At 38.6% G+C, this 25446-nt stretch overlaps 1 protein-coding gene across 6 annotated transcripts in view; it reads right to left on the bottom strand.

Moving 5' to 3' along the window:
- Positions 1–212: 212 nt before the first annotated feature.
- Positions 213–25446, bottom strand: part of RAP1GDS1 (Rap1 GTPase-GDP dissociation stimulator 1) — a 90782-nt gene continuing 65548 nt past the window's right edge. For all 6 annotated transcript variants that reach the window (XM_041424543.1, XM_041424546.1, XM_041424544.1 and 3 more), the window contains 10 exons: positions 18138–18266; positions 15677–15802; positions 12962–13105; positions 12567–12698; positions 12029–12163; positions 10327–10452; positions 9208–9347; positions 6350–6476; positions 4939–5067; positions 213–881 (listed from right to left, as the gene is read on the bottom strand). In XM_041424543.1, the coding sequence (XP_041280477.1) occupies positions 754–881; positions 4939–5067; positions 6350–6476; positions 9208–9347; positions 10327–10452; positions 12029–12163; positions 12567–12698; positions 12962–13105; positions 15677–15802; positions 18138–18266 (1316 nt within the window). In that variant the 3' untranslated portion in view covers positions 213–753. The remainder of the gene's footprint in view (positions 882–4938; positions 5068–6349; positions 6477–9207; positions 9348–10326; positions 10453–12028; positions 12164–12566; positions 12699–12961; positions 13106–15676; positions 15803–18137; positions 18267–25446) is intronic.

The raw sequence follows: 25446 nt of genomic DNA, 5'->3' as shown, positions 1-25446 counted from the left end.
CATTGCTGCTAAAATGCATGATTGTTATGCCACACAGTGCCTCTGTGTGAGCACACAGTGAAAGTGCTTGGAATAGCTTCCTTTCTATCTGCTCAGCTGAAAGGCAGTGATCGTGGTCGGGCCAGAGCCAGGAACAAAAAGAACTCACCAGTGCATGGTAGTGCAGTCGCGGCTTCTGTGTGCAATTAGAAAAAAGGACAAACCACAGGGTAAAGTGAGAGCACTGAAATTTTTATTTGTTACCTCTAGGTACCACGAGTTTGACATTAATAGCCAAGACCAGTGAATGAGCAGCAGTACATTGCATTCAAACCTGCTTCTCCAAAGCACCAAAAATTGAGCTAGATTTACTTTCTTAATCCTATAGTCAGCACACTAGTCTGCAGCTGCTGCATCTCGTGTTGTCCCTAATTTAGTAGTACATTTTTATGCAGTTAGGGGGCATGAGGAAAGAGTCAGTTGTGTAGTACCACTTCTACATCATCATAGGACTACAACATGCACATTCTACTATGTGGCCCAAGCAACAAGAATACAAGTAGAACAGTTACGGGTGGAGACAAGTTCATGTTAACACCACCTATGAATTTGTAGAAACCTTTTTGGACAGGTACCTACAGCAGTTCATCAATTTGTGTGGGAACGTTACACGCATGCACAAGTGATACAGTGGAAAACATAGCAGGAGCGGCAGCAGGACGGAGGACAAAGGTGAAATCTGTGATGGGATGCACTGGAAACAAGAGACCTTCCTCAGCTTTCTACAGCAAGTCTCTGCTCTGTTAGCGAGGCCTGCTGGGCAACAGTTTTGTTCTCATGGCTGCGGAGTTTTGATACGACTTCTAGAAATGCCATGCTCTGCACTTCCTTTTGAAGAGGTTCTGGAAAAGGAAATATAAGAGAAACAGTGCTTTGTATGAGATAGGCAGAAGAAAACTGTGAGAAACTTTTCTATTAAATCCTGTACACACAAGCACACACCTGTGAGTACACATAATCTGGTTGTTGTTTACTTTTTGAATTGCTTTTGATGATAGAGAGAACTTTTCAGGGCCTCCAACACACACAAACATGGAAATCCATGGATTTCATGTCATGATGAATGATGAAGCTGCTGCATAGCAGTTAAGAACATCCACCTGGATTGCCTTCCAAAACAGATGCTTAGGAAGTATTTTTAGTGAAACATTTTCTCTTTTATTCTTTAAACTAGCCTAAGTGAGCTGGCTGTGACAGGCTCACTGCATCATTTGTCTGTGTCAACTCTTAGTGGTTGTGTGGGGGTGTGAGATGGGTCCTTAATGGATGTGTCACCACCTGGTCACTGTTTGCTGTCCCTTTACAGCTCAGTCTGAAGTTAATGCAAATGACAACACGCAGAGCATTGCCCAGTGCTGTGCATATGGATGCGGTGTGTATGTTCTACTCAAAACTAGGAGACACTGTCTGATGATTCTGATCCTGGATTGCATGTTACTTTTTGTATTATTTAAGAGAGGTTGGCAGCAACTCATAAAATTGAGCAGAAATTGTAAGAAATTTGACAGGTTTTCTCTAAACCCTGTATTCTGAACACCTAAAATGTTTTGATCGAAAATGGCTGGTTTTGTTACATGCCTCTCTAGTGAAATCCCACTCAGCAACAAATGCATATTATTTTGTTTTCCACATGTTGCTGGGGGCCTAATCTCTGAATTCCCCAGGAGAAAACCCAACCACCTGTTTCAGATAGCTATGCTTTATGCTGTGCTATTTACTTTTTTTTTTTTTAAAGCAAGCTTTGGCATTTGTTCCCATCCCTACCTACTTTCTTGTTCACATGTTTTTAGTTCTCATGCAGCTTAATCCCTATCATGTAAGAGCTGGCACCTCTCCTGCTGCTGTGCACCTGGGAACGTGTATGTACAGACTGATGTCAGTGAAGCTGTTGGAGTGTTTATGCTATGTATGCACTTCCTGCTTTCTGCTGAGATATCAACATGTTTAAGCAGGTATTTCACTGTGCTTTAACATGGCTGGTAACATCCAGTTTCATGGAGACTCTTGCCCACAAAAGAGTGTGCTAGCTAAGAATGCAGTGCTTTGGATGATCCATTTTCCATTGTACTCATTTTTCTTTCCCTATCCATTTACTCAGTTGCAAGAGGAACTTCTAGATTGAAAGAATCACGTAAAAATAGGTATCTGTTAACTGCTTAACACCATCTGAAGTTCAGCAAAGGCAAATGCAGAGTTCTTCACCTGGGGAAGAATAACCCCAGGCACCAGCACAGGCTGGGGGCTGATCCGGGGAAAGCATCTCTGAGGAGAGGTGTGTCCTGGTAGACAAACAGCTGTCCATGTAGCCATGAAGGCCATTAGTATCCTGGGGTGCATTAGGAAGAACATGGACAGCAGGTCAAGGGGCCCTCTGCTCAGTCCTGATAAAGCACCGTCTGCAGTGCTTTTGTCCACTTCTGGGCTCCTGAGTACAAGAGAGACATGGAGCTCCTGGAGTGGGTCCACTGGAGGGTGACAAAGATGATGAAGGGACTGGAGCATCTCTCAGAAGGAAAGGCTGAGGGAGCTGGGTCTGTTCAGCCTCAAGAAGAGATGATAGAGAAGGAAACTCATCAATGGCTATGACTATCTGAAGGGAGGGTGTGAAGAAGACAGAACCAGGCTCTGCTCAGTGATGCCAAGTAACAGGACAAGAGGCAACAGGCAGAAGCTTGATGCAGAGGAAGTTTCACCTGAACATGAGGAAGAACTGTTTCACTGTGCAGGTGATTGAGCACTGAACAGATTGCCCAGAGAGGTTCTGGAGTCTCCCTCACTGGAACTTTGTGGATGCAATCCTGTGCCATGTGCTCTTGGAAGGCTCTGCTTGAGCAGGGAGGCTGGACCACTGTGGTCCCTTCCAAATTGACCCAGTCTGTGAACACACAGATGTTGGCAACACCGTCAGTGTGGTTAAATGTGATACCCCATAACAAAGCATAGTAACAACAGCAGTCACTGGTGAACTAAATGAAACCAATAATTAAGCCAGTGGAGCTGCTTCTAGTCTTTATTGAACTATACTGGGGTCAGTTACTTTAAAAATAACTACACAGGTCTGTTCACAGTAAAATAAGGAAATGTGGCTCGTGATGTGGAGATGGTTATAAAAACAGTTTAGAGGCAACAGAGCTTTAAGAGGTGCACATTAGTATTTTCCCTTGTAAAGTGCAATCAGCTCCTTGATTCTCCTCTCCTTGGTTAAAATAGTAACCCCCCCTCCCGCCCAACTTAGAAGTTAATACCAGGGTTGCTCAGTTGTTATTCTGTGTCCTCACTGTTTTTACACAGATCTGTTCATCAGGAAGCAGGACAGAACACTGGGTCAGTCAAATACTGGGCCTTAACTTCACAGCTGCATAATGCAGTGACATTCTGTTCTCTGGGAGTAGGGTAAAGAGCCTTATGTCTAGGCAAAGCTTACAGTGCGGTGGCAGACTGAACTCTGCCACTCAGATAACCCTAAAATATGCCCCCTGAGATAAGACTGCGCTGTACTCTGTTGGACAAGAGAGACAGGTATTTGACTTTAAATAACTCTGTCAGTCTTGCAGGTGACAAGATTCGGGAAGGGAAAATGCAGCTGTCAGGCAGATTTTCTGAAGATGATTATTTTAGTTGGAAGCAGTGGAAATAAAGATCAAGACAGTGAGGCTGACTGTGAACCTTTGGCAAAAGGCTTGTGCTCTAAAATGCATGTATAGTCCCAGGCATGAAATGGCTCAAGAAGGTTGTGAGTAACAATTAAGTTACAGGTCTTAGCATTAAAGTGAGTGCCTACTGAGAGCTGAGGCTTGTTAGCAAATTTTGAGCACAATCTTTGCACACTGAGATGTGTATACTCTCTAAAACTGGGTATTTGCTCCTATAAGATGGCAGGAATACAATATTCACTTGCATGGATGTACAGGTCTCCAAAATTACACTTGCAGTAGACATGGTGAACTCTGTTTAAATGAAAAAGCACCTTTGTTTACAGAGACAGCACACATTTAGCTGTGGTAACTTTTAATCTATTAATTGAATTGGTGTAAACTATCCTCTAGAGAACCTTTATATATTTCACACTTGGCAAGTTATGCAGACAGGCTCTGACTTTTCACCTTTCTGTAATTATTCCAGTTCTTTGTCATCTTAGTTGACTGTACATGCCTAGACCTTTACGGAATGAAATTTTTCTCTCTCCACAGATTCAATCTTTCTTAGAACTGAATGAAAGAAACATAGCAACTTCTTGAAACCTTGAATGAAATTTTCCCCATTACACCTTGCTCTTTTTTGTTTTGTGGTTTTTGTTTGTTTGCCCAAACACAGGTGGGAAGTTGCAATATCAAACCACAGCCTGCTCGAAAAGCCTGTAAACAGCCTGACCTTTAGCAGAGGGTAAGCTCAGAGAAATGAGAGTTTACAGTGTCCAGCACTGATGTGTGTTAGTGCACGTTGTGCCTCGCTCGGCAGAGCATGCGAGGGCTGTTGAGGGAAGGAGTCCTTCCTAGTGACATAAATGTAAGGATCCTTAAAGCACCATCACACATCAATTACAGGGAACTTGCAGCTAGAAATGAAAATGAAATTCTTGCGATCCGCATATTTGCAAAGACAACTTGATATTGTGCAGTTTTAAATGCTTTCATTTCTTTCCTGTCTAAGTTTGAGCTAGCTGCATCCTACAGAAGCCACAGTCAAGTTTCTGCAGTTAATATCCAAAACTGAGTTAACAGCTTCATCCTTGGCACTATAGATAGACATTAGAGTCATAGTAAACTGAACCTTTGTGTTTATATCCATTGTGAACAGAGAACCAGTCACAGTGTGTTTCCACATACTCTGTGTTCAGCTGTAGGGGAGAACTATATTGCATACATAAATCTTGGGAAGTAGCCTCTCCTGAATACTCACCAGATCCTATAAGAGCACAGATCAGCACCATGGAGTTATATTTTATTTCTGGAGCACTCCTGTCGTCTGAGAGCAGTCTGTGTAGAATCTGAACAAGCTGAGCATTTTCAAGATCCTTTTCAGCAGTGACTGAAATACAAGTGAAAATTCGTAAGTCTGGAAGTGCCACTTGCTTTGACGCTTCCATGTGTTATCCCTTTATTGAAACATGATCTCTCACCAGAGTGAAAGGCTGTGGTACATAACTCATTGGTATAAAACTCAAGCACATATGTGATGGTATGATGACAAGAATCACAGCTCTCGCTATAAAAATGTGAATTTGTCTAACTGCTTGAAAGGATGGTCACAGAGTTTAATGATGAATTGCAGTCTTAATGTTCAGTAAGCTGATGGAAAAGCCATGAGGCTTTCTAGCCATTTAAGCCAACACCTGGAATATTTCAGCTTTCAACACTTCCATTGCCTGAATTTGCTTTTGGAAATTCTGTCTGAGTAAATAAAGATTGCGTAGTTCTTGATTCCTTGGTAGAGGGAGCTCCAGGTCCATTATAAAGCCTATGGAAAACTTTTCAAGATTTCCATCTGAGTTACTGCCTCTGTAGCTTTCTAAGATACATGTATTGAATTTGGGCTCGACCTTTAAATGCCTGAAGACAAGACAAAGAGATGATTCATGTGAATAGGAACATCTTTCCTTTTATTTAAAACAATCCCTTGATGTATTGGCAGTGATTTGAAAGTTGAACAGAGCATTCCTGTAGTACACAATGGCAAGAGATGAAATCAAGAACAAAAATATGTAAGTTGTTTGCTTAGTTCCTGATTTAATAAGTAAGTAAACAGGATAAACAAAACTTCTGCTGAACATTTACTTTCCTGTTTCAAAAGCTGAGGCACTACAAATGCAGCTCAAGACATGGAAATCATGTTTGCCTTCTTATGGCAATTCTTGCACTTAATCCTGGGTAATTTAATGAAGATATGTTGGGGGCATTAACCACCTCTTTGTATTCTCTAGTTCTTACTTATTAGGTAAGTGGACTCTTCACTTTGAAAAGCTCTCTCAAAAGCAGATGAACATTCCAGTGTAGGAATGTGGTCAGGTCATATAGTTTCTAGTCTAAGGTATGTTTGTTTTCTGAGTTTTACCCCAAATCTGAAAGTTAAGCCGAGGGCCTTTCTAGATCACTCCACCATCTACCAGAATGATGGAGCAGATCCCGTCTAACCAGCACTCTCCAGTTTCCTGCATAACATGATGGCTTGCCTGTGTCTGCATGAATCACCACAGAAATACTGAAAGGCAGGTGGAAGGAGGAGGTTATTCTACATTGCATTCTCCCTCCATGGCTTCTCTTGGGCACAGACTGGAAAGGAAACAGGTGGAATGAACTCCTGGAATACTCACCTAACTCTAGAGCCGCTATCAATGCCAGTGCAACGAGAGCTTCGTTTTGCATTATTACGTGTTCGCTGGTCGCCATGGTTACTAAATGCTTGATGCCACCACTCTGTACAATGGTCCTAATTACATCCTAAAATAAATAATGCAAAGATGACAAAATTCTGCATTGCATGCAAACTGTATTAAATAAGGGAACTGTCAGGGATGCTGTGTTATCTTTGGGTAAGGGTACTCTTGGCTTTGTGCACATAGAATCACTTTATACATCAATATGCAGGCCTATGTATTATCTGTTACTGCTCTGCAATTGTAAGGTACAGGGTGTTAAATCAAGGCAGGTGACCCCATAACTATGTTAAGACACACATAATGAACTCTTTTCCAGGTTCTATGGTGTAACTCAAGTTCTCACGCTGTGCCATCAATCATCAAATAATTAGGGGTTCGAAGTATCCAACAAACTATATACTTGGGGTAAGGCAACACACAAACCTAGTCATAATAGTTATTAAATGCTTTATCTCTCTCCACGAATTTTCAGTTTCTTCAAAATGTTCAGAGAGGTGAGATTACAAATATGACACCTTACTATGTAACAGAAATGGTGTACTTGAAAAGCTGTTTAGACATAAGACAGGAAAAGGAGCAGTGGTATCTTAATATGGAATTTTTCTTCAAATACAAAGGAGGTAAGGAAAAGGTATGTATGGGACACCAATGTGTTGGTTTCTATTCTAAAGCCAGCTGTTCAAATGAACTGTTGTGCAGTACTGCTGCCCAATATCTAGGAACTTAAAATGTTACTTAACTGGGTTAAATGTGTCTAAAATAGATAAAAATACACAGCTGGGATTCTGTTTTCAAGTCCAAAATTTTTTCAAGTCCAACTTACGTGACAAGAGATAAAGATTATAGTAGACTAATACTCTACAGGTGTTAGTTATAATTTCACAAGTGGTTGTGCACCTCATATTTTCACCATCTTATATCCCAAAAATACTTGCAAATTGTTTGCCTGAAAAGTCAGGTTACTTGGCACACTGAAAGGAAACTGTTCAAGGAAATATGGATTGGTTTTTTATTATTTTTATTCTGTGAGAGCACATAGGTTTGAAGTAGCATTTATTTCTTGAAACAAGAATACGATTTAAATTTTTCATCTGTATCTTAAATTTCCATTTAAAACACATCCCCTTTCTTATACCAGCCACAAGCCAAAATAGTGAGATGTATAGTCCCCCTACTGTGTGACTTTAACATAAATAAAAAACCCCAAACATCTAAACCTAAACACAAAATACCATCTTAAATACCTTTAATCCCAACCTCAACAACAACAAAAAAAACCAAAACACAACCCCAAAAACCAAAAACCAGCACTTCAAAGTAGTTTTCAGACTGAGACAATCTGGGACTGCTAAGTTCTACTTGAATTGGTGTGGAATTTTGGGTATATAAGTCTCAGGAACCAATCAGCATCTTTGACATCAAAATTTTTTATATTGTAGTTGAACCTCACCCTTTAAAAGGCAGTACTGAATAGATGACCACCATCAGGTTTGGTGCTAGTGTGGCTGAAATCACAGGTACCTACTCCAGTTTTGTAGAATGACTAAAACTGGCGGTTGCCTTTGTAAATATTACCCCAAAGCATTTAAAATTAAAAGTCCAATTCGAATCTGATGTTGTTAAGAACCATACAGCTGTACTCATATTCAAACCTAGAGGGCAGCAAAAGCTTAAAAAACCCCACCCTCTCAGCTGTTATTCTCTTAATGTCAAATTTCCTCTGTGAGTACATGCACCCCACAAAAATTAATTCAGCTGTGATAATGCTGTTAATTTCTGACTTAATATCTATTTGATGTCATCAGTAGTGTCTCCATATTTAGAATTGAATCTGTTGCCCTATAGAGAATATTTTTTATGTTTCACATCTGTGGTGGTGTTTGCCATCCACGCATACATGTTGGGGACTTTGGGGAGGGAGGCAGAAGAAGTGAGAACCAGAAAAATGAACCCTGATCAGTTTTAGAGGCTGAACATAAAATGGAGAAAGGGTATTAGACAGAGAAGTGATATTAGTAATCAGCAAAGATTTAAATCCCTGTGAGGCCTGCTGATTTGTTCTTGGAGACACTCAGTACACATCAGGCCCCTTCTATATTTTTCACTTCATAAATGCCATGGATGAATGAAGAGGTCACTGTTACAGTCCGAGCTCTCCAAATCACACTTGCTATTTAAGTTCAGTAATGCAGCCTGTGTTCATATCAGTGAACATGCTAAAGGAAGTCTGAGCCTGAAATAGCCTGTCTCCAGAGATGTGTTTGTCCTTTATAAGGTTGCTTTGTCTAATAATCAGCTGAGCAAGAATGAGGGACTTGGGACTGCTTAGGTAAAGATATTTGATTGATGTGAAGGTGATGGGAGGGGCAGATGAATTTTTCCTAATGTTATACTTTTTGCCATATACAAGCAAGCTTTTGTTAGATTTTGGAATAAATTATCATTTCTAATGGTCCATCAGAATCTTAAAACTCTGAAATATGCTGTATGAGGAGTAGGGAGACAGACTATTTCTGGATCTCAGTTTTATATAAATACATAGCAAGATCCTAACAACTGAGTTCACTGATTCCTCATATAGAGCACCATTAAAACATAGAGAATACAGCATGCTGAACTTCTGCAGGATACATTTAAAATAAGAAAGAGTCAAGCCTTGGGCAGAGGAGATGTAACATATTAATACCCAAGCTGGCTCGCTGGAAGGATTGCGAGGTGGAGGGTTGGTTACCAACAGCAAGTGCACAGGTAACTTGGTTCTGACAAGCTGACCTTTTTCTCCACTAACTTACTTTTGATTTGCTGTGTCGTATAAGTGCAGAAAGTAGTCTGTTGGACTCTCCCATCACACCTGCGTGATCCTTGGCTTCACACCACTCCACCAATCGTTCCACCAGTTTTACGTTTTTGCCCAGCTGTTCAGCTGCTTCTGCTACATGATGCCGGAGCCAACAACACAACAAAAAGGTTGTCACTTTTTTAAGCAAGTGCTAGAAAAACAAGCTGAAAGTTACTAACTTGGAGGTGTTAGAAGAACTTCACTAGCCTATACTACTAGTGGGAAAAGTCTAGGTTCCATTGAAGCAAGTAAAGCCAGTCAAAATTAAAAGAAATAAAAAAAAATCCAGTAAAACATTCATAATCCAGTTTTTGAAACAATTTATCAGCCCAGTTAATGAAGCTTGTGCACTGATGAAGAGCAGGGAAAATACAGGTGATATCACACCCCCAGCTGAGCTGTGAGCCAGCTCAAGAATTAAAAACCAGGAGGGACTGCTGCCAGAAGGGAGCACTGTGGTCAGTTAGATCAGGTTTGATAGACTGTAAGTCACGTAAGTTTTGTCAAAAAATGTCTATTTCACATCCAATAGCTTTGCCAGCACTAGAATGGATCTTTTGAAAAAATCTGTAGGACTGAGTCAAAAATACACAGCTTATTTAGCACATGAACTATTTCTGGTTTTTAGCAGACTTCTGATTTTATATATCCTGGAACAAGCTGGTAACTAAAAGGTGCTTTTTCATTTTGGAATTGCAGTCTATCAATTAATAGAGTATTATCCTGTTCCAAGGACCGAGGTACAGCCAGGGAACACAGTAAGTGAACAGCAAAACAGGAGTGGTAGCTCAAAACACTCACACCTCAATGCACACTTGTAATGTGACAGTGTAAAGAAGTTCAAAAATAAATAAGCATTTGACACCTATTTGGAGGGTCCCTGGTAGTCAGTTTAGGAGTTCTGAAAAAAAAAAAATCAACGCATATTCCTCTCCTTTTGCATATGTATTAGATTTATTCCATGACTTCAGGAATGAAATTTAGAAAAACTCTGCTTCTCTAAGAATCTTGGCAGCGTATCACAGACTGAACCAAAGAGAATCACTTAACATAGAGAACAGTTTATTTTTACCTTGTGCATCTATTAACATTCTTAATGTTCCCAGCAGCTTGAACTGAACGGGGGGCATCTCCGATCTGAGAAATTTCAATACAGCTTCTGCAACGCCAGCTGATAGCATCTTAGCCTTATTTACGACTGCATGAATAAAGAACAGGGATTAATCTCAAAAACATTTCTGGAAGATGCAGTTTATTTCAGAGCTGGTCTTGAAGCACATTTTCAGATGTGGTTTGAAAAAGAGGTTGTGAGCACAGACTTCAGGAACAGTGTGATACTGTGTTGTGGAGAAATGTCATGGTTCCTGTGAAATTAAGTGCTTTTTCCTAGCATGCACATCTAGATTTCTGTATTCAGCTTGAGCACCACTGAAGGAGTAGACTCCTCCCTTTGGTGTAGGAAAGGCATCTTCCACAAAATCCATCAGGTAGAAGCCCAGGCTAATACTTGCCCCCCCAAATATGAGGAAACTTCTCTGAGTCCCAACCATACTCTTCTGCTTCTCATAGGCAAAGGAACTAAAGCATCCAATTAGCAGAATAACCTCTCACCCAGTTCCAATGCTTCATACAAATAACACGCTGGCCTGACATGCTGGAATCAGTTGTCTTTTGTTGCCTTCTTCCCCTCTCCAACCTCTCTTTCATCCCCTCCACTAGTCTATGTTCTCCACTTTCACATAACTCTCTGAAATGCATTTAAGGTGCAAACCTTGCCCCATAGTGTACTTGGAAAAAAATACTTATTAGGTATTTGAAATAGTGTTTTGACACAGAGCTCATCACTGAGGTCAGTTATTACTTGCTCGTTTCTTTCTAACAATGTACAGGGATGGTTATGTAGGTCTCTGGCAGACATCCTTCAGCATAGGTTACAGGAAAGCTGACTGATGGAAGTGAAAAGAATGACTCACCTGAGAAAGGTAAGCAAATGGAATACTGCTAAACCTCAGTGGGTTTAGTTATGTATGCGTGATCATTTCTAAAAGTTATGATTTGTAAAAACCAAAAATAGTAAAATAAGGTTATATGGATGAAAGACTTAATTTTGGCTTGGCACAAGAACCCATACACAAGTGTTACGGATTTGCTTTGTTGTGTTGTGTGCGTGCTCTACCTATATGCTTGGGTAATCAAAACTCACACAAATTAAGTTACTGTAAACGACAAAATTAGCATTCAGCTTACTGCCAACACACAGTAACTAACTGCAATAGGCTGGCTATTCTGTCAGTCTACCTCCAGCTCTATATATAATTTAGCAATTTTCAGTGTCTTAAGTAAGATGCAGTGTTTTAACAAAGTGGGTACTGTTCTCTGGTGGAGACCCTCAGCTGTGAGACAGATTGCAAATGAAGCAAGCAGAAAGAAAAGTAAATATGCAGTGCTCTGGACAAAAAGTGTTGAGAAATCATATTCAAGGCCTCCTCAGCTCCTCACCAATTACAAGGCTGCCCTTTCTTTGGTGGGGGATACTGTGTGATCATAGTGGCAAGGGACAGTCACCATGCCTGTCATGTATTCAGAACTGCTTGTCTGAACTGCTGTGCAACAGACACAAAAGCAGTGATGGGTCAGAATGAAAAGCATGAAAAGCAGCAGTTTGACCTGCCTCTAAGACTGTCAGTCAGTGCTCCCACCCACATTCCCTGGGGGGTACAGTGGGAGAACAGAATTTCACCTTTGGGTGGTTAGCAATGCAAAGAGAGGCTTACCAGGAATAGCCAGGTTTCTGAGAGCACTCAGTGCAGCGTGCTGCACAGTTACATTTCCATCCTCCACATGTCTGTCTAGCAGATCCATCAGCTTTTGAACTATGCCATTATCCACCATATGGATGCAGTTTCCATCTGTGCGAGATGTAACAAGTCATTTGTAAAGGGAAGATTATTACTAAGATTACTACAATAGCTTCTTATGAATAGAAAGGTTGTTTCCTTGGTCCTTTTTAGATTTCATTGTTGAGAATTTGACCACCATCATCTGTGAGAATTGCAGTGCTCATGACAAACTTACAAAAGTGATAGAAGAAATACTGAAGAAGGCAGAAATCCCCTATACCCCTCTACAAATGCAAAATAATATTTTAAAGCAGGTTTAATGCTTTTGAGGATTGTAAAGGTTAAAACTAGTCATGTTACTGTGTAAGTCAACGGCAGCTTTACTGCAACACAGTTCTTATTTGCAGCTGTACAGACACCATGATAAAGGGGAACACATAAATTTACATAAGCTATTATGGCATGTTCTTACCATTTCTGGCAAAATTTGCAATAGCCAGTGCTCCTGCAAGCTGTAGCTGATGACTATTGGAAGGAATCCATGAAAGTACTCTTTGGAACACACTGCCTTTTCCTCCTTCAAATAACTTTTGCATGGATTCATCTGGGGTAAAAAGCACAGAGAGTCAGCAAGCCAAAGTGTTTGTTAGGGAAACTTCTCTTTATATCAGTGAAGCTCTGCTGGTTCCAGTACAATTAGTCCAGTCCTGCAATGAGGGACAAAATCTGACCTGTTAAAAGTTTGCCTGGTGGGTAGCAGGTCATCTAGGTTATTTGGAAAATTAATAAATAGTGAAATTCAGCATCCAAACAGCATTACAAGTATCTGCTGTTGCTTTGCAGAACATAGTGACAGCCCATCCTTACCTCCAAGCAATAGCAGAACCATAAGATCAGAAGCTGTTTTAAGCTCTGCAATATCATCCTCTTTATCACTGTCCACAGTCTTCTGGACGATCTCAAGTAAGCACTCCACCAAACCTGCTTCAACCAGCTGCAGTTTAATGACATCTGGAAAATAGCATGGATAATAGGAGTCGGAATCAGGATTTGAAATGCATCTATCCTACACACATATGCAAGACAGGCTGTAAGAAACAGTGATGTCGGTGTTTTCACTGACAACTTGTGTACATAAAACCACAAGTTCTTTATCTGAAATTCTTATGGCCAGCTTCTGTTATTATTCATCTAACAGGCCCTCCCTGGCTCTGGACTGCCTTTAGAGCACAGTCATAAGCTGAAGGTGTATGAAGCTCTTCACTTCTAAAAATGAGGATATTTCTCTACAGCAAACTTCTGGCATCTCAGTCATGGCACACCAGACTCCTAAGGACTGTGCTGTGCTCATGCTTTCCAAAGACAGACAGTATATCTGCCATTTGATGCAAGGGCTGCAGGAAGAGTGCAGAAAGGCCAAATCCAAAAGGTTCGGTTGGCAGAGAAGTTTCTTCTGGAAACTGATGAGGCAAACTATTTCTTAGTTGTCATTCAAAACAAGGCTTGAGAAGGTAATACATTTTTATTTCAGGTGACATAGAATCTGGGAACAATATTTTTTCCCTTGTTTCTAAAATAACAAAATATTTAACAGATATTTCCCTTGGAATCTACATGCCTAAACTCCCTTTCTGTTAAGAGGGAATGGCAGTCTGTCTTATGCTATGCTAGGTCTCTTCATATATGGAAATGATTCTGGTAGTTTTTGCAGGCTGATTTTGAAAAACAGTCACAAAACTCTGCAGAAGTGTGCCAAATAAATAGATTTCTCTTGGTTTTCTACATAAAATAGTATTTTTACAAAAAGGTGTTCAACCCAAGTTAAAATATTTTTAGGCCAGGGATTTGGAAATATTTTTTTCATACAGTTTACAAGCCACACTTGGGAGAGGAAGTGTGTTCTACCTCTGGTAAAGGATGTGTCTGACTCTGTTTCCTGGTGTCACTAGGCTTTTTGCCTCAGTGAAATTCATTGTTCCTTTAAGAGCGGCTGACCTTCTCATGAACTTCGTAAGGAAATGCAAAATCTCCAGTTGGGATTTTTTTTTAAATAGGCTCTTTTGCACTGAGGTGCTTTTAAAAATAGAGAATTCCCTTAGCTATAGAATACAGGGTTGCAGATGTTCTGTGATTTGAAATTAAAATTGCTACACCAGCATGCTTAATCAACAAGTAAATTAGAAAAAAAGCCTTAAAACACCCCAACCACCAAAATCCAGACTCTGCAAATACTTCATTGAGATGTTTTTCCCTTCTGACCTATTGCTAATTATCTACAATCAAAAGCACCTAAACAGTACCAGCAAAGTGAACTCATTTAAGTATGCCTTGAATCCACAGTGGAAATGTTTTTCTGACTGCCTCTCAACATCTGAGCATCTGAGTTAGGGTCAGCAGCAATGAATTTCTCAAATCTTATAGCAACTAAAAACCATACTCTTAAGAAAAATTAAGCATTTGAACTGACATATATCAAACACACAAAAAGTTCAACCCTGTTTTATGACATTCTGAGGATGGAGCTATATTACAGCAGATTTTAAATTATTATATAAAAAATGATATGTTTTGGAAAGATGTGCCTTTTTAGAGCTGAAAAAAGGAATTGCTTTTCCATGCCACTTAAAATAAAAGTCAAAATACCTTTTTAAATTGAAGAGAAAGTTTATCCTGACTTACACATTGTAAAACAGACACACGCAGAGTGTGCATGCACAATAGAGTAGGATGAAACATAAATCTGAGTTTCAGTTCGATCTAACAATCTATTCAATTAAAAAAAAGCTTTAATGCTGAAGTGGGTAAAACAAGGTTAGAGAGCCATCAAATACTGTGATGTCTTCCCTACACAGAACTCCTTCCCACATCAGTTCAGCTCCACCTGTTAACTCATTTCTTTATTTCCATTAAGGGCAGATGATACATTGTACAAGCAACCTTTGTCTGATCCTTTGCTCCTCTGGAGGAACATCCTGGAGGGATGATCAGGGGTGCACATCAATTCCTGCTCTGGCTTGAGCAGTGAGTCAAACTCCCAGGGGCTGCCTGGGGCTATGTAAGACACGCCACCAAACACCCAAATTAAATTCATATGATCTCTCAATGAACAGTAAGGGCAGAGTGTCCAGCCCTTAGCTCTGCAATTGACATGCCCCTAGAAAAAAATAAGGTTATAGGAAATGGAACTGCCAGTGGCTCTGCAATTCCAGGAAATTATGTCCTGGTGCTCCAATGGTCTATGAACACTTGAGCCAATGTTTGCAGACAAATGTTGTGAAGCTCTTTAAAAAGCAGTTTTTGATATTCCCACTGTGGGCACAGGGCAATAAAATATAACATAATTGTATACAAAGTGATTCAGTGATGGAATTAGCATCAACAATGTGCTGGCTCCTGTCATATGCTCAACAATTAAGACCCATTCACTTTTCATGACACTACAGTCACAAGAATCAGCTGTGGTGGCTTTGGAAGGAGACAGCTCATTACTCTGCATTTAGTGCCTGAAGAACATATTGATATATTGAAATAAAAAATACACATAAGGGAATGAGTAAAAGAGTAAGAAAAAAAAATTCTCACCATTTTCTGCCAGGGGGGCCAAAACTTCAAAAATCATCTCTTTTTTATCATGCTCTATTTGCTTCTTGAACAGTTTCACAAGCTCTTCAGCAATGTTTGTGTAGGCAAACTGCTCCTTACTTGACTCTGTGAAGCAAAAGGAGATAAAATAAAACAGTATAAAGTAAACAAATCACATAAGAAAGGAGAACTCCTTTTTCTCTTTGTTACCAGGTTTATTCAGTAAGATGACTAACTGCTCTTCGCAGACAAGAGCAATAGACTCGTGCTTGTCACAAAATGAAAAGATAAATGTCTAACACTTTAAATGTGCTGACCTGAATTAGTTTTGGTTAAGGCTGTTAAAAATATATAAATACATGATTCAAGGCTGTTTGGTCTGGTTTTGCGCACCAAAATATAAGCTAGCTATAGAAACAGTAATAGTACAAAAAGAAGTCTTTGATTTCCCTCATCTTAATAGAAAGAAGAGCAAGTTATATGCTGCATCTTCTATGGGAGAGATGAAGATTTGCACCAAATGGTTTAATATTTACATGGTCTCATGATGGTGACATTTCTTTTGAAACCTGTGTGTGGCTGTTGCTGGGCCATCTCATACCGCACAGATAGAGCATAAAGCAGCTTTACAGATGGGCGAGGCTCCTAACAGATTAGCCAGCAGATCTTCAAATGTACATTCAACAAAAGCATCTCTTATTCCATTGCCTGTATCATATTCCTCCTCACTGGCAGTATTACAAGGGATGCAGGTGGTAGGGCTGGTGTTCTGCATTCTCCAGTTGCCACCTCCTGAGGGCCATCTGTAGCCAGAAAACCTTCCAGCACCTTTGCTATTGCTCTGATGAATGCTTAGGGATTACTTTACTGTAGAACTGACACCAAGGACTTGGGAAAAGCATGATCTGCAATCCTAGACACTTTTGTGCACATCTCATCATTTTCTCTCGCTGTGCATGGTTGCATAGTATAGTCTATGTGGATTTTTGATCTTTCCAGCATTTTAGCAGATCCATCACTGGTTTGTGCCCTGCTTTGACACAGAATTAGAGTCACATAATGCTTTTCAAGGGATTTGTGCAAGGCTGTTGTCTCGTAAGTGATGAAAAATTATAACCTCACCTAAAAAATTCCCTGAAGTTACAAGGCAAAAATAAAATAATACAGTCACAATGTGATTGACTATTTCTTAAGGGAGAATAAAGTATTACAAAGTAAATTTATTTTGTGTCAGTCTTAGAAAACAAACACCTTTTCAATGTGTAGAACTGGAAGGGAAGCAGCTGCTATAAAGTTTCTTTCCCATGGTTCTCATTACTCAACAAGACAGAGCTGCATCTTTCCAAAGAGGGAAAGAAAATTCTCAGTGAGTCTACCATTTATTATATTTAATATCATTATGGATTTGGTTGCATTTAAGCACTAGAACTTTCAGTGTATGACTCTTATACTTTCTGCTGTGCAGACAGAGTACAGTGTCCATCCTGCAGTCCTCTGATTTGTTAATTTCTTTAGTGCTACCTTGATGGCTTTTTCTGCTGTTGATTTGTTATAAAGAATTGCCTGCTGTAAATAAATTTATTATGTGTATGATCAAACTAAACTAGCTAACACAATACTTCCTCTGGCCTTGAAATCTGTGAACTCAGGCCACCAAGTACTACAAACTCAGAGATACTTTTTTCGTATTTTGAACTGCTGAATGTTCTTAGATGACATTGCAAGTGCTACGTATTATTTACTCCAGTGTAAAAAAACCTCAACTCATAAAACTAGAATTTCCCCAAATATGTTAGCAAAAGAAAAATATAAACCACAAATGTTAATAAAACACAGGCCTTAACAACCCATTTATTTACACATGGTTGAATTCCAGTGAAAACTGATGTGCTTGCAAAGACATCAGATCAAAGCAGGGCCACAAACTTCAATTTAAATGAAGTTATAACTAAAATTAACATCTATTAGTGATTTACAGGAGGTAATTAGACTAGAATATATTAAAATCCTGCACCTAAAATAATAATGTATATGCAGATTAATGAACTGTGCCTGTCTCAATTTCATTCAGAGATTTTCATGAGCCAAATGTAGTCTTGATAAAACTTTGTAGAGCTACACCAGAATACAGTATTTATATTATTAATAAATAATTCACATTTGGTAGCAGTGCTATGGAAATACTGTTTAGATGATTTAAAATGTGCTTAGTTGCACTGAAGCACAGTAACATAAAACATAAGGTTGAATTAAGTACCGAAATAAATTTCAGTTACTGAAGGGGGAAGAAAAAGAGACAACTATATATTCTAGAGAAAATAAGCAAAAATTACATGTCTATTATTGTTGAATGTACTTGAAAAGGACTCAAAAGGACTTGAACGAGCTTTTGTTAGTCTTTAACTAAGACATAACATTAAGAAAACTGGATGTAAATTTGAGATTAGTATTGTGGACTTACCGAGTTCTGCTAAATTGCCAAATGCAACAAGGCACATTTCTGTCAGAGCTGCATTTTGGCAATGAATGCCCAACAATTTCACTAACGTAGGAATAACACCCATATTGATAAGCTGTGACTGCAAGGTATCTACATAAAAAGAGAGTACAACAGTGAGTTAGCATTTCTCTTCATAGTACTGTTCTTTTAATCAAAAAAGCATTTTTCACACAAAGCAACTTCTAGGCTAAGCAGCATTAAATTGCCTGACTCCTCTACTCTTCAGACTAGGACTTGGTTCAGATTTGAGATACAAACTCATAATTCTTGTCCCTGGCAATGGAATGTACTTCCAGAAATATTCCTTCCTGATCTGTTCATAGGGTATAGTGAATTATGCAGCTACTGACAATTTTGTGGTTATCAGGTTCCTAATAAATGTCAGGTTTGATTCTGGGTTCACTGAGACTACCTGACTGAAATTGACCTGACCTAGGTCAATGAAACAGTGATTTATCTGAGAGCTTTTTCTATATACTCTTTCTAAAATTAAAGACCAAAACTGGAAAATTAAAATTAGAATGAATATAAACTGGCACTGAAATAAACATGAAAAGTTTTATAAACACAGGAAGTCACAATGTAGATTATGAAGAGCTTGAGAAAAAAAGAAAGTTTAATAAAGACAAAAAATGGAAGGTTTAAGAAAAGTCCTTAGAAGCCATTCTGATAATTTCTTGCATAGGATGAAAGTTTATAGTATTTACAAGTAAGAAAAGTATTGCTCCTAGGTGTCTGAAAATAGAAAGATGCTTTGATGGTTAGGCAGAAACATGATTGGTTTAAAAGATTATTTATAACAGTACTTCCTCTTACACATTTTACCTATAACATAGCAAAGAAGAAAAACATTGTTTCACAGTTGAATAGAATGAAGCAGACATAAACACACCAGATGTTGTTTAGTAATTTTCCTAAGCATCTTTTTTTCCTTTGTTTCTAAAGCACTTCAACTATGTTTACATGTTACAGACTCAAAAGAAAAGGTTCCAAAGCCCAGTGATGTCAAGAGAATTGTATTACTTAATTTAGCTTTTGGTGAAGCCCTACTGGGGAATTCTGGGGTGGGGTTTTTGTTGTTGTTGTTGTTTGTTTGGTTTTTTTTCATTTGTTTGATTGTTGGAGTTTTTTTAGTGTGGTTTTCTTGTTAAGGAATTCATTCTACACAACTGAAATCAGTTGGAGTTCTTATATCTGTGGCTTCAGAGCCATAAAAAATTGCAGATTTTACAGGGAGATAAAAACATATGACATCTGAAGTTTAGTAAATTTAGAATCATCTCATGCTCTCAAAAATCTCTTTGAAACTTTCATATAATGAAAATTATGAAAGATTTCAGAATGTTTAGCTCATTTGTATTCAGTATAAAATACTTTGATAATAATTATGAATTTGGTATACCAAGTAAGTAAATGGCATGGTTATTATAGGTTATTGGGGATGAGCAGGAATCCTTATGGCTTGACATTTTTAATAAAACTGTATTACTTACCAGTAACTGAATTTCCCTTTTTGGGGGGAGGGATTACCTCTTCCACAGATTCATGGTCTTTAGTGAAATTTATGAGAACGCCATGTCAGACACCAAAGAGCTGTTGAAGTTGTCAAATTTCAGGTAAGTACAAATTGTACTAGCGCATGCATTGAATGCCATTTTACCTCTGGCAGATGTGTGAGTCACTACTACACCCTCCTACTTCATTCCAAACTGACTGGAAAAATCTGTCTTTCAATAGGAAACCTGGGGAGAGAGGGAGATGGAATGGTTCTACAGAGAAAATTGTTGTGTAGGAGAACTCAAGTTACTGGTAAATAATCTGTTTTTGTCCTTGGTTTGTGATTGTCCCCTGTAAACACAGAAATTCTGAAGGAAAACTGGTCGTCATGGAGAGTGGGAGAACAAAGACACAAACCACAAATGCCATAGAAAATTATTTGGAAAGAAATTGTTTTGTTACTAGACTATATCTTTAGTCACTCTAAAAATCTCTTTATCCAACTGTAAGTGATAAAGAGACAATCTCTATGGAATTCATTCCAACATCAGAAGCATAAACTCTCCATTTTGAGCAGGTTTTTAGTTCTTCTGTCTCTTTCTTAATACAAAATATAAAAAAAATCATGGAGGAAAACCACATAACCTTTGAAAGGAAATAGGAATCTTAAGAGTCAGATAGAAAGATATATCATTGTTCAAGAGAGCATGGAGTGCACTGACTAAAGGACCTCTAGAATTTCTAAACTAAAAAAATGAAAAAAACCATATGCTAAAAAAGAACAATTGTATTGGGTCAAAAGTCAGGTATTATACCAGACTCTATACCAGTCTGATTTTCCCAGAGTAGAAGGATGGCACCTGAGTACAGGCAATATCTACAGTGATAAGAAGGGCATTACAAGAACTGACAGTAAGGTAAACATTGCCTTAACAGCAGTAAGCGTTAATTTAAAACTTATAAATTTTCTCCTTTGACAAAGGGCAACCCTGTGAGTCACAAAGCTGCACAGGAAGCAAGACCTTTGAAAATAAAAGGCTGCTAATAAACAGCAGCTATTTGCTATGTTTATACTTAAGCCTGGGCTTGCCTTACAAATTCTGGACCTGACATTTACATCTGTCATTATCACCAGCAGGAGGCTCTCTCTCTAGCAAAGTCTGTTAAGCATTTTAAGAGAAAAGTATGAGGCATCTCACTGGTATGGAGACCTACAGCACTTTTTAGTTCAGATAAATTAAAAATACCTAAGTGGTTCAGTCTCAGCTGGAGGAACTGCCAGCAGTTCTCTCTCTGCCCTAGGAAAACCTCAGACTGGGTAACTTGGACTAACTGTGTATCTTGGCCTTTCACTGCAGGAAGTGTAAATGCCCTGCTTGAGCAGGAGACCATTTTGGGGAAACATGCATCCATCCTACAATCAGTTGCCTGACACAGGACTAAAGCAAGCTGTGGTGCCAGGCAACGTTGTGTTTCAGGATGAAACAGCACTTCTGTCCACTTCCTAAGCAGAACTTTATGCACAGAGAGCAGGAAGCATGAAAAACTGAATGCCTCTCCTGAATTTATGACTTAAAACCACAATTTACACTGCTATCACGTGTTGCACTATGTCTGTGTGTTCTTTTGGGGTGAAAAGCACTGACAGTGATGCTGTACAGATGCATATACAGGTAGATAAAAGGCAATCAATACATGCGCCAGCACAAAGAATTACCTACCTAAAACTTGAATTTCAATGGCTCCATGTCCTTCGGTGACACACATGGAAACTCCAAATAGTAAGATCTGAGGAGAATATCCCAAATTGAGAACTTTATTGGGGGCATTTTAGTTAAAAATGCTGATTTAGGCTAATTCATGATCTTGAAAAGAATTTCAGAAAACAACTCATCATTTGTGTCCCATCAATAACTGTGATGATAATACTGAAGGAAAAGTAGTTTTGTACAAATTGATGGCATAATTTCATACCCCAGAGAAACCTGCTTGCAATCCCCGCAGCTATGTTAAATCATGACAGAACATAAAAGTGATTGTATTGAGTATTTCACTGTGGTAAGGAACATACTTTTTATCTGCTTTTGCATACTTTAGGTTACTTTGCAATTTGGTATATTTAGGTCTTGAGCATGCTAGGCATCTCTAGCTGTGATGTAAATGAAACAAAATGACAAGCATGAAAATTAGCAAAGGTAAGTCTTAGGAGGAAGCATTACTGAAATATTGCTGTCAGACCATAATAATGGTGCCATAAATCTCCCCTTCATTTCTTGTATATTTACATAACTTCTGCAGATGGTCAGCAGTGCAATCAGACCCCAACATTCATTCCAGTTGCTAAGAGTTTTGTGAGAATAAGAAAGGCTCAGCAGTTATATGATTTAACATCAGGATGACACATTTTACGAAGGTGCTGAAGGAAAGACAATCTTGACAGACTGAAGTTTGCCATGAAATGAAATGAGGCAGCAGTCTATAAAGGTGATTATTTTTATCTACATATATATGCTCACATATATAAATGTACGTATATTTTCACACATGCATACTGTATCCAGTTAACTCCTGATCTCCAATTTGACTATCTAATAAACCAATTGGCCTAGTTCTTCCATAATTTCTGCATTTCTTTAAAAAGCCTTCTTGGTTTGTTTTAGAGATCTCAAGAGACAATTTGTTACCTTATGGATTGATCCCATTTACTTGCAAATAGTCTTGCCTCGCAGGATTATGGGATCTTCAGAATAACCATTCATATTTCTAACTCTTACGTGAGTGTTTGCATATGATTGTTAGTTTTATTAGATTAGTTATTAGTTTTCCCCTCTTTATCCAAGCCTGCTTTGCTTCTTGCTCTCAAGCAGATAAATGGCTACACAGAAGCTAATAACTGAAAGCAGGGATGAGCTATTTGTGTCTGATTTAATTTGGGTAGTAAAATACAATTATGACAAGATGGTTGAGATAACCTGGGCTGAAGGCAAAGGGATGTTTTCCATCAGATAAAACCCTCTAATTTCTAGCAGTGCAATTAAATATCAACACTTTTTTTTAAGCTTAAAAGAACTGCAAGGAATGCCAAAGTTTGAGTTTGTTGTCTTAACAATTGTAGCTACTACTGAAATGATAAGATACCAAGGAAGGAAAGAAAGAATTGAGAGACAGTAAGCAAAAATAATTCCTGAACACAAGCAGATGACACAAGAATGTTGTAAAAGGAATCTTATTTTTAAAGCTTAGACAACAATGTTATGACTGGAGTTACAATTGCAAGCTGAGTGTCCAGAATCAGGATGAGATACAAGATGCTCCATTAATTTGCTCTGTTTAGGAAAAGGAAGTCTTACTTGTAGCTGCTCCTTAGTTGCCTCTTTTGTAAAACTCATGTGTGATAAATCCCTTAAAGTACTCAAGACTGAGTCTCTCATGTTTAAAAAAATAAGGCAGTTGATAGTTACTAATAATGAAATAGTAGCTATTGGAAAAAGAGGGCAATTAGATGACGGGGAATGACAAACTGTTTGGAATCAACTAAGACAATTTATATACTCTTTTGCTCATAAAATGCTGATGATTAGAAAGTACTAGGGTGTTCACAGATAATTAGATGCAACTAAGAACCAACTGTGCTGTAATGGTCCTTATCTGGATAGCTAGTACAAATTAAAAGAGTGCAAGTCATTAAGAGCAGTTAAAGAAATCTTCCAAGTCCCCACCTGTAACTTTTTAACACAGCATGCCAAGCTGGAAAATATTATAGAAACATGAAAAGAGAATGCAGAAGTGCTGTTTCAAAGACTGAAACACTTCCTCTTTACTTAATATTTTTTCTTTTATTTTTGTCCAATTGGTTTCCATAACTACGGACAAAGAAATCTGTAACTCTAGGCTGCAATCCCTTACTGCTCGTCCTTCAACAAAACCAGTGCAGTTTTTTATCTTCTTTGTAAGTAGCTGGGATCAAACCTTTGCAAGTAAATCCCAAAAATTGTATTCACTAAGTTGTGAGCATAATTAACTGTCAGGGCAATCTCAGTTTTGATGTTTAACAGGTCAGCAAAGGATTTAGTCAGACTATTATTCACCTGCTGCTGCAATGCATGGAAGTAAGTGGTTGACTCAGGCTCCTAGTTGACATTGACTGCTGTCCTGAAAATTCACAATGGCCCACAGGTGATATTTTTAGACCAGCTCACAATTACGGTCCAATTGTACTCATGACTCTTAAAACTAGCAAGACAGGTCAAGTACCCATTTCTCCATTCACATGCTACAGGTATGGTCAATAGATTTTCTTCTAAAAATTTAGTTCGCTAAATCACTTTTCTTTTTTCTTTTAATATTGATTTGTCATATCATTTGGGGTTTAATTCAATGGTTGCCCCAGTCAGTGAGCAAATTCACAATGAAACTAGAGGACACAAATCTTACACAGTCTACCCACGAATGCTGGGCCAAACATGAGCTGGTTCCTGCAAAAGGAACCCCTCCTCATGGAGACAACCAAGTGTGTGGGGTAAGGTGGAGGTTTGGTCAACTCCCAGCACTCCTCCCTGATGTGATGGTAGAACATGGGGCTGGTGAGCACCCTGATCCAAAAGGAATACTCCTGCATTTCTCACTTCTGACACTGCTTCAGTGGCTCCTGTGAATAGCGTGAGATGAAAGATGTCCTTTAGCAGAGAGGAGAGCAGCTAGTGAATCCTCCTAGCTGTCACTGAACCACACAAACTGCTTTATTAATTGCATCAGAATAAGCTCTCTTACTAGATGGAATGAGTCATTTGTTCAATGTTCCTAACAGTTAAGCTGTTCAGAAGCTGCTTGTTTGGGAGATTTATCTCATAATTAGTTTTCCTAGAGAAGATCTGCTGGGAGCTTGGTCACTGAAGCAAAACTGATAACAATATCTCTACACATTGCTTTTGGATTTGTCTGTCTTGAGCTACCAACTCTTCTGTATGCTCATTAGTCTTAATTAATACAGAGCATTCTGGTAGCTTAGAAGTGAGAATATCAATTCGCTCCAAATATTGTAACAAAGAAAAGTAGTGAGTTAACACTATGAAATATAGTAAATGTGATACTCATGCAAAGTGGTCAAGCAAAACAGTTCCTGGAAACTATATGAAATGAAGGAACTAGAAAAGAATGGAAGAAGTACTGTAAACAAGAATTCTTAGATAATATAAAGAAAAGAGGAGGAAAAAACTCAATGTAAGAACAAGCGAAAGATGAGACACATACAACAGTTATATTTGGAGCTGGATGAGTAACACAAAGAGCTGAGATCTCCAGAGATATGGCACAGAAAACACACATGGAAACTATGCTAGAAGAGATGATAAAGCAGATTAAAAATGTATACAATAAAGCCTGTGGACCATCCTGAAAAGAAGAAAAGTTTTGGGGACATAGGATTGGAAAGTGAGTTACAGCAAGTGCTATCTCTCAGGAAATGGTGAGTAACTAATAAAGAAGATATTTATTCCTAAAATGAAACACTGCAATTCAGGAAATGGGCAGGACTGAAAATGATATAATTACTAACTGTATTTGTAATCTGTGCCATTGCAAGTCAGGAAAACAGCTTCTCTGTAGCCTTCCTAATGTATCCAATTTTCTTCACATTTTGAAAATGTGAAAATGTGTGAATGCTGTAAATATATTTTGGCACATTAAAACACTTGTGTGCAGAAGCAAGCTAGGCACTAGTTTGTACTACTAATGTAGAATGCTGTTGTGTTACTGTCAGTGGTCAAGGGTTTCT

This window comes from Onychostruthus taczanowskii, unplaced genomic scaffold (assembly GCF_017590055.1).
Source record: "Onychostruthus taczanowskii isolate IOZ18803 unplaced genomic scaffold, ASM1759005v1 scaffold82, whole genome shotgun sequence".
Taxonomy (NCBI): Eukaryota; Metazoa; Chordata; class Aves; order Passeriformes; family Passeridae; genus Onychostruthus; species Onychostruthus taczanowskii.
Note: the sequence above shows the minus strand (reverse complement) of the source record. Positions and strands in the feature narration are given on the sequence as shown.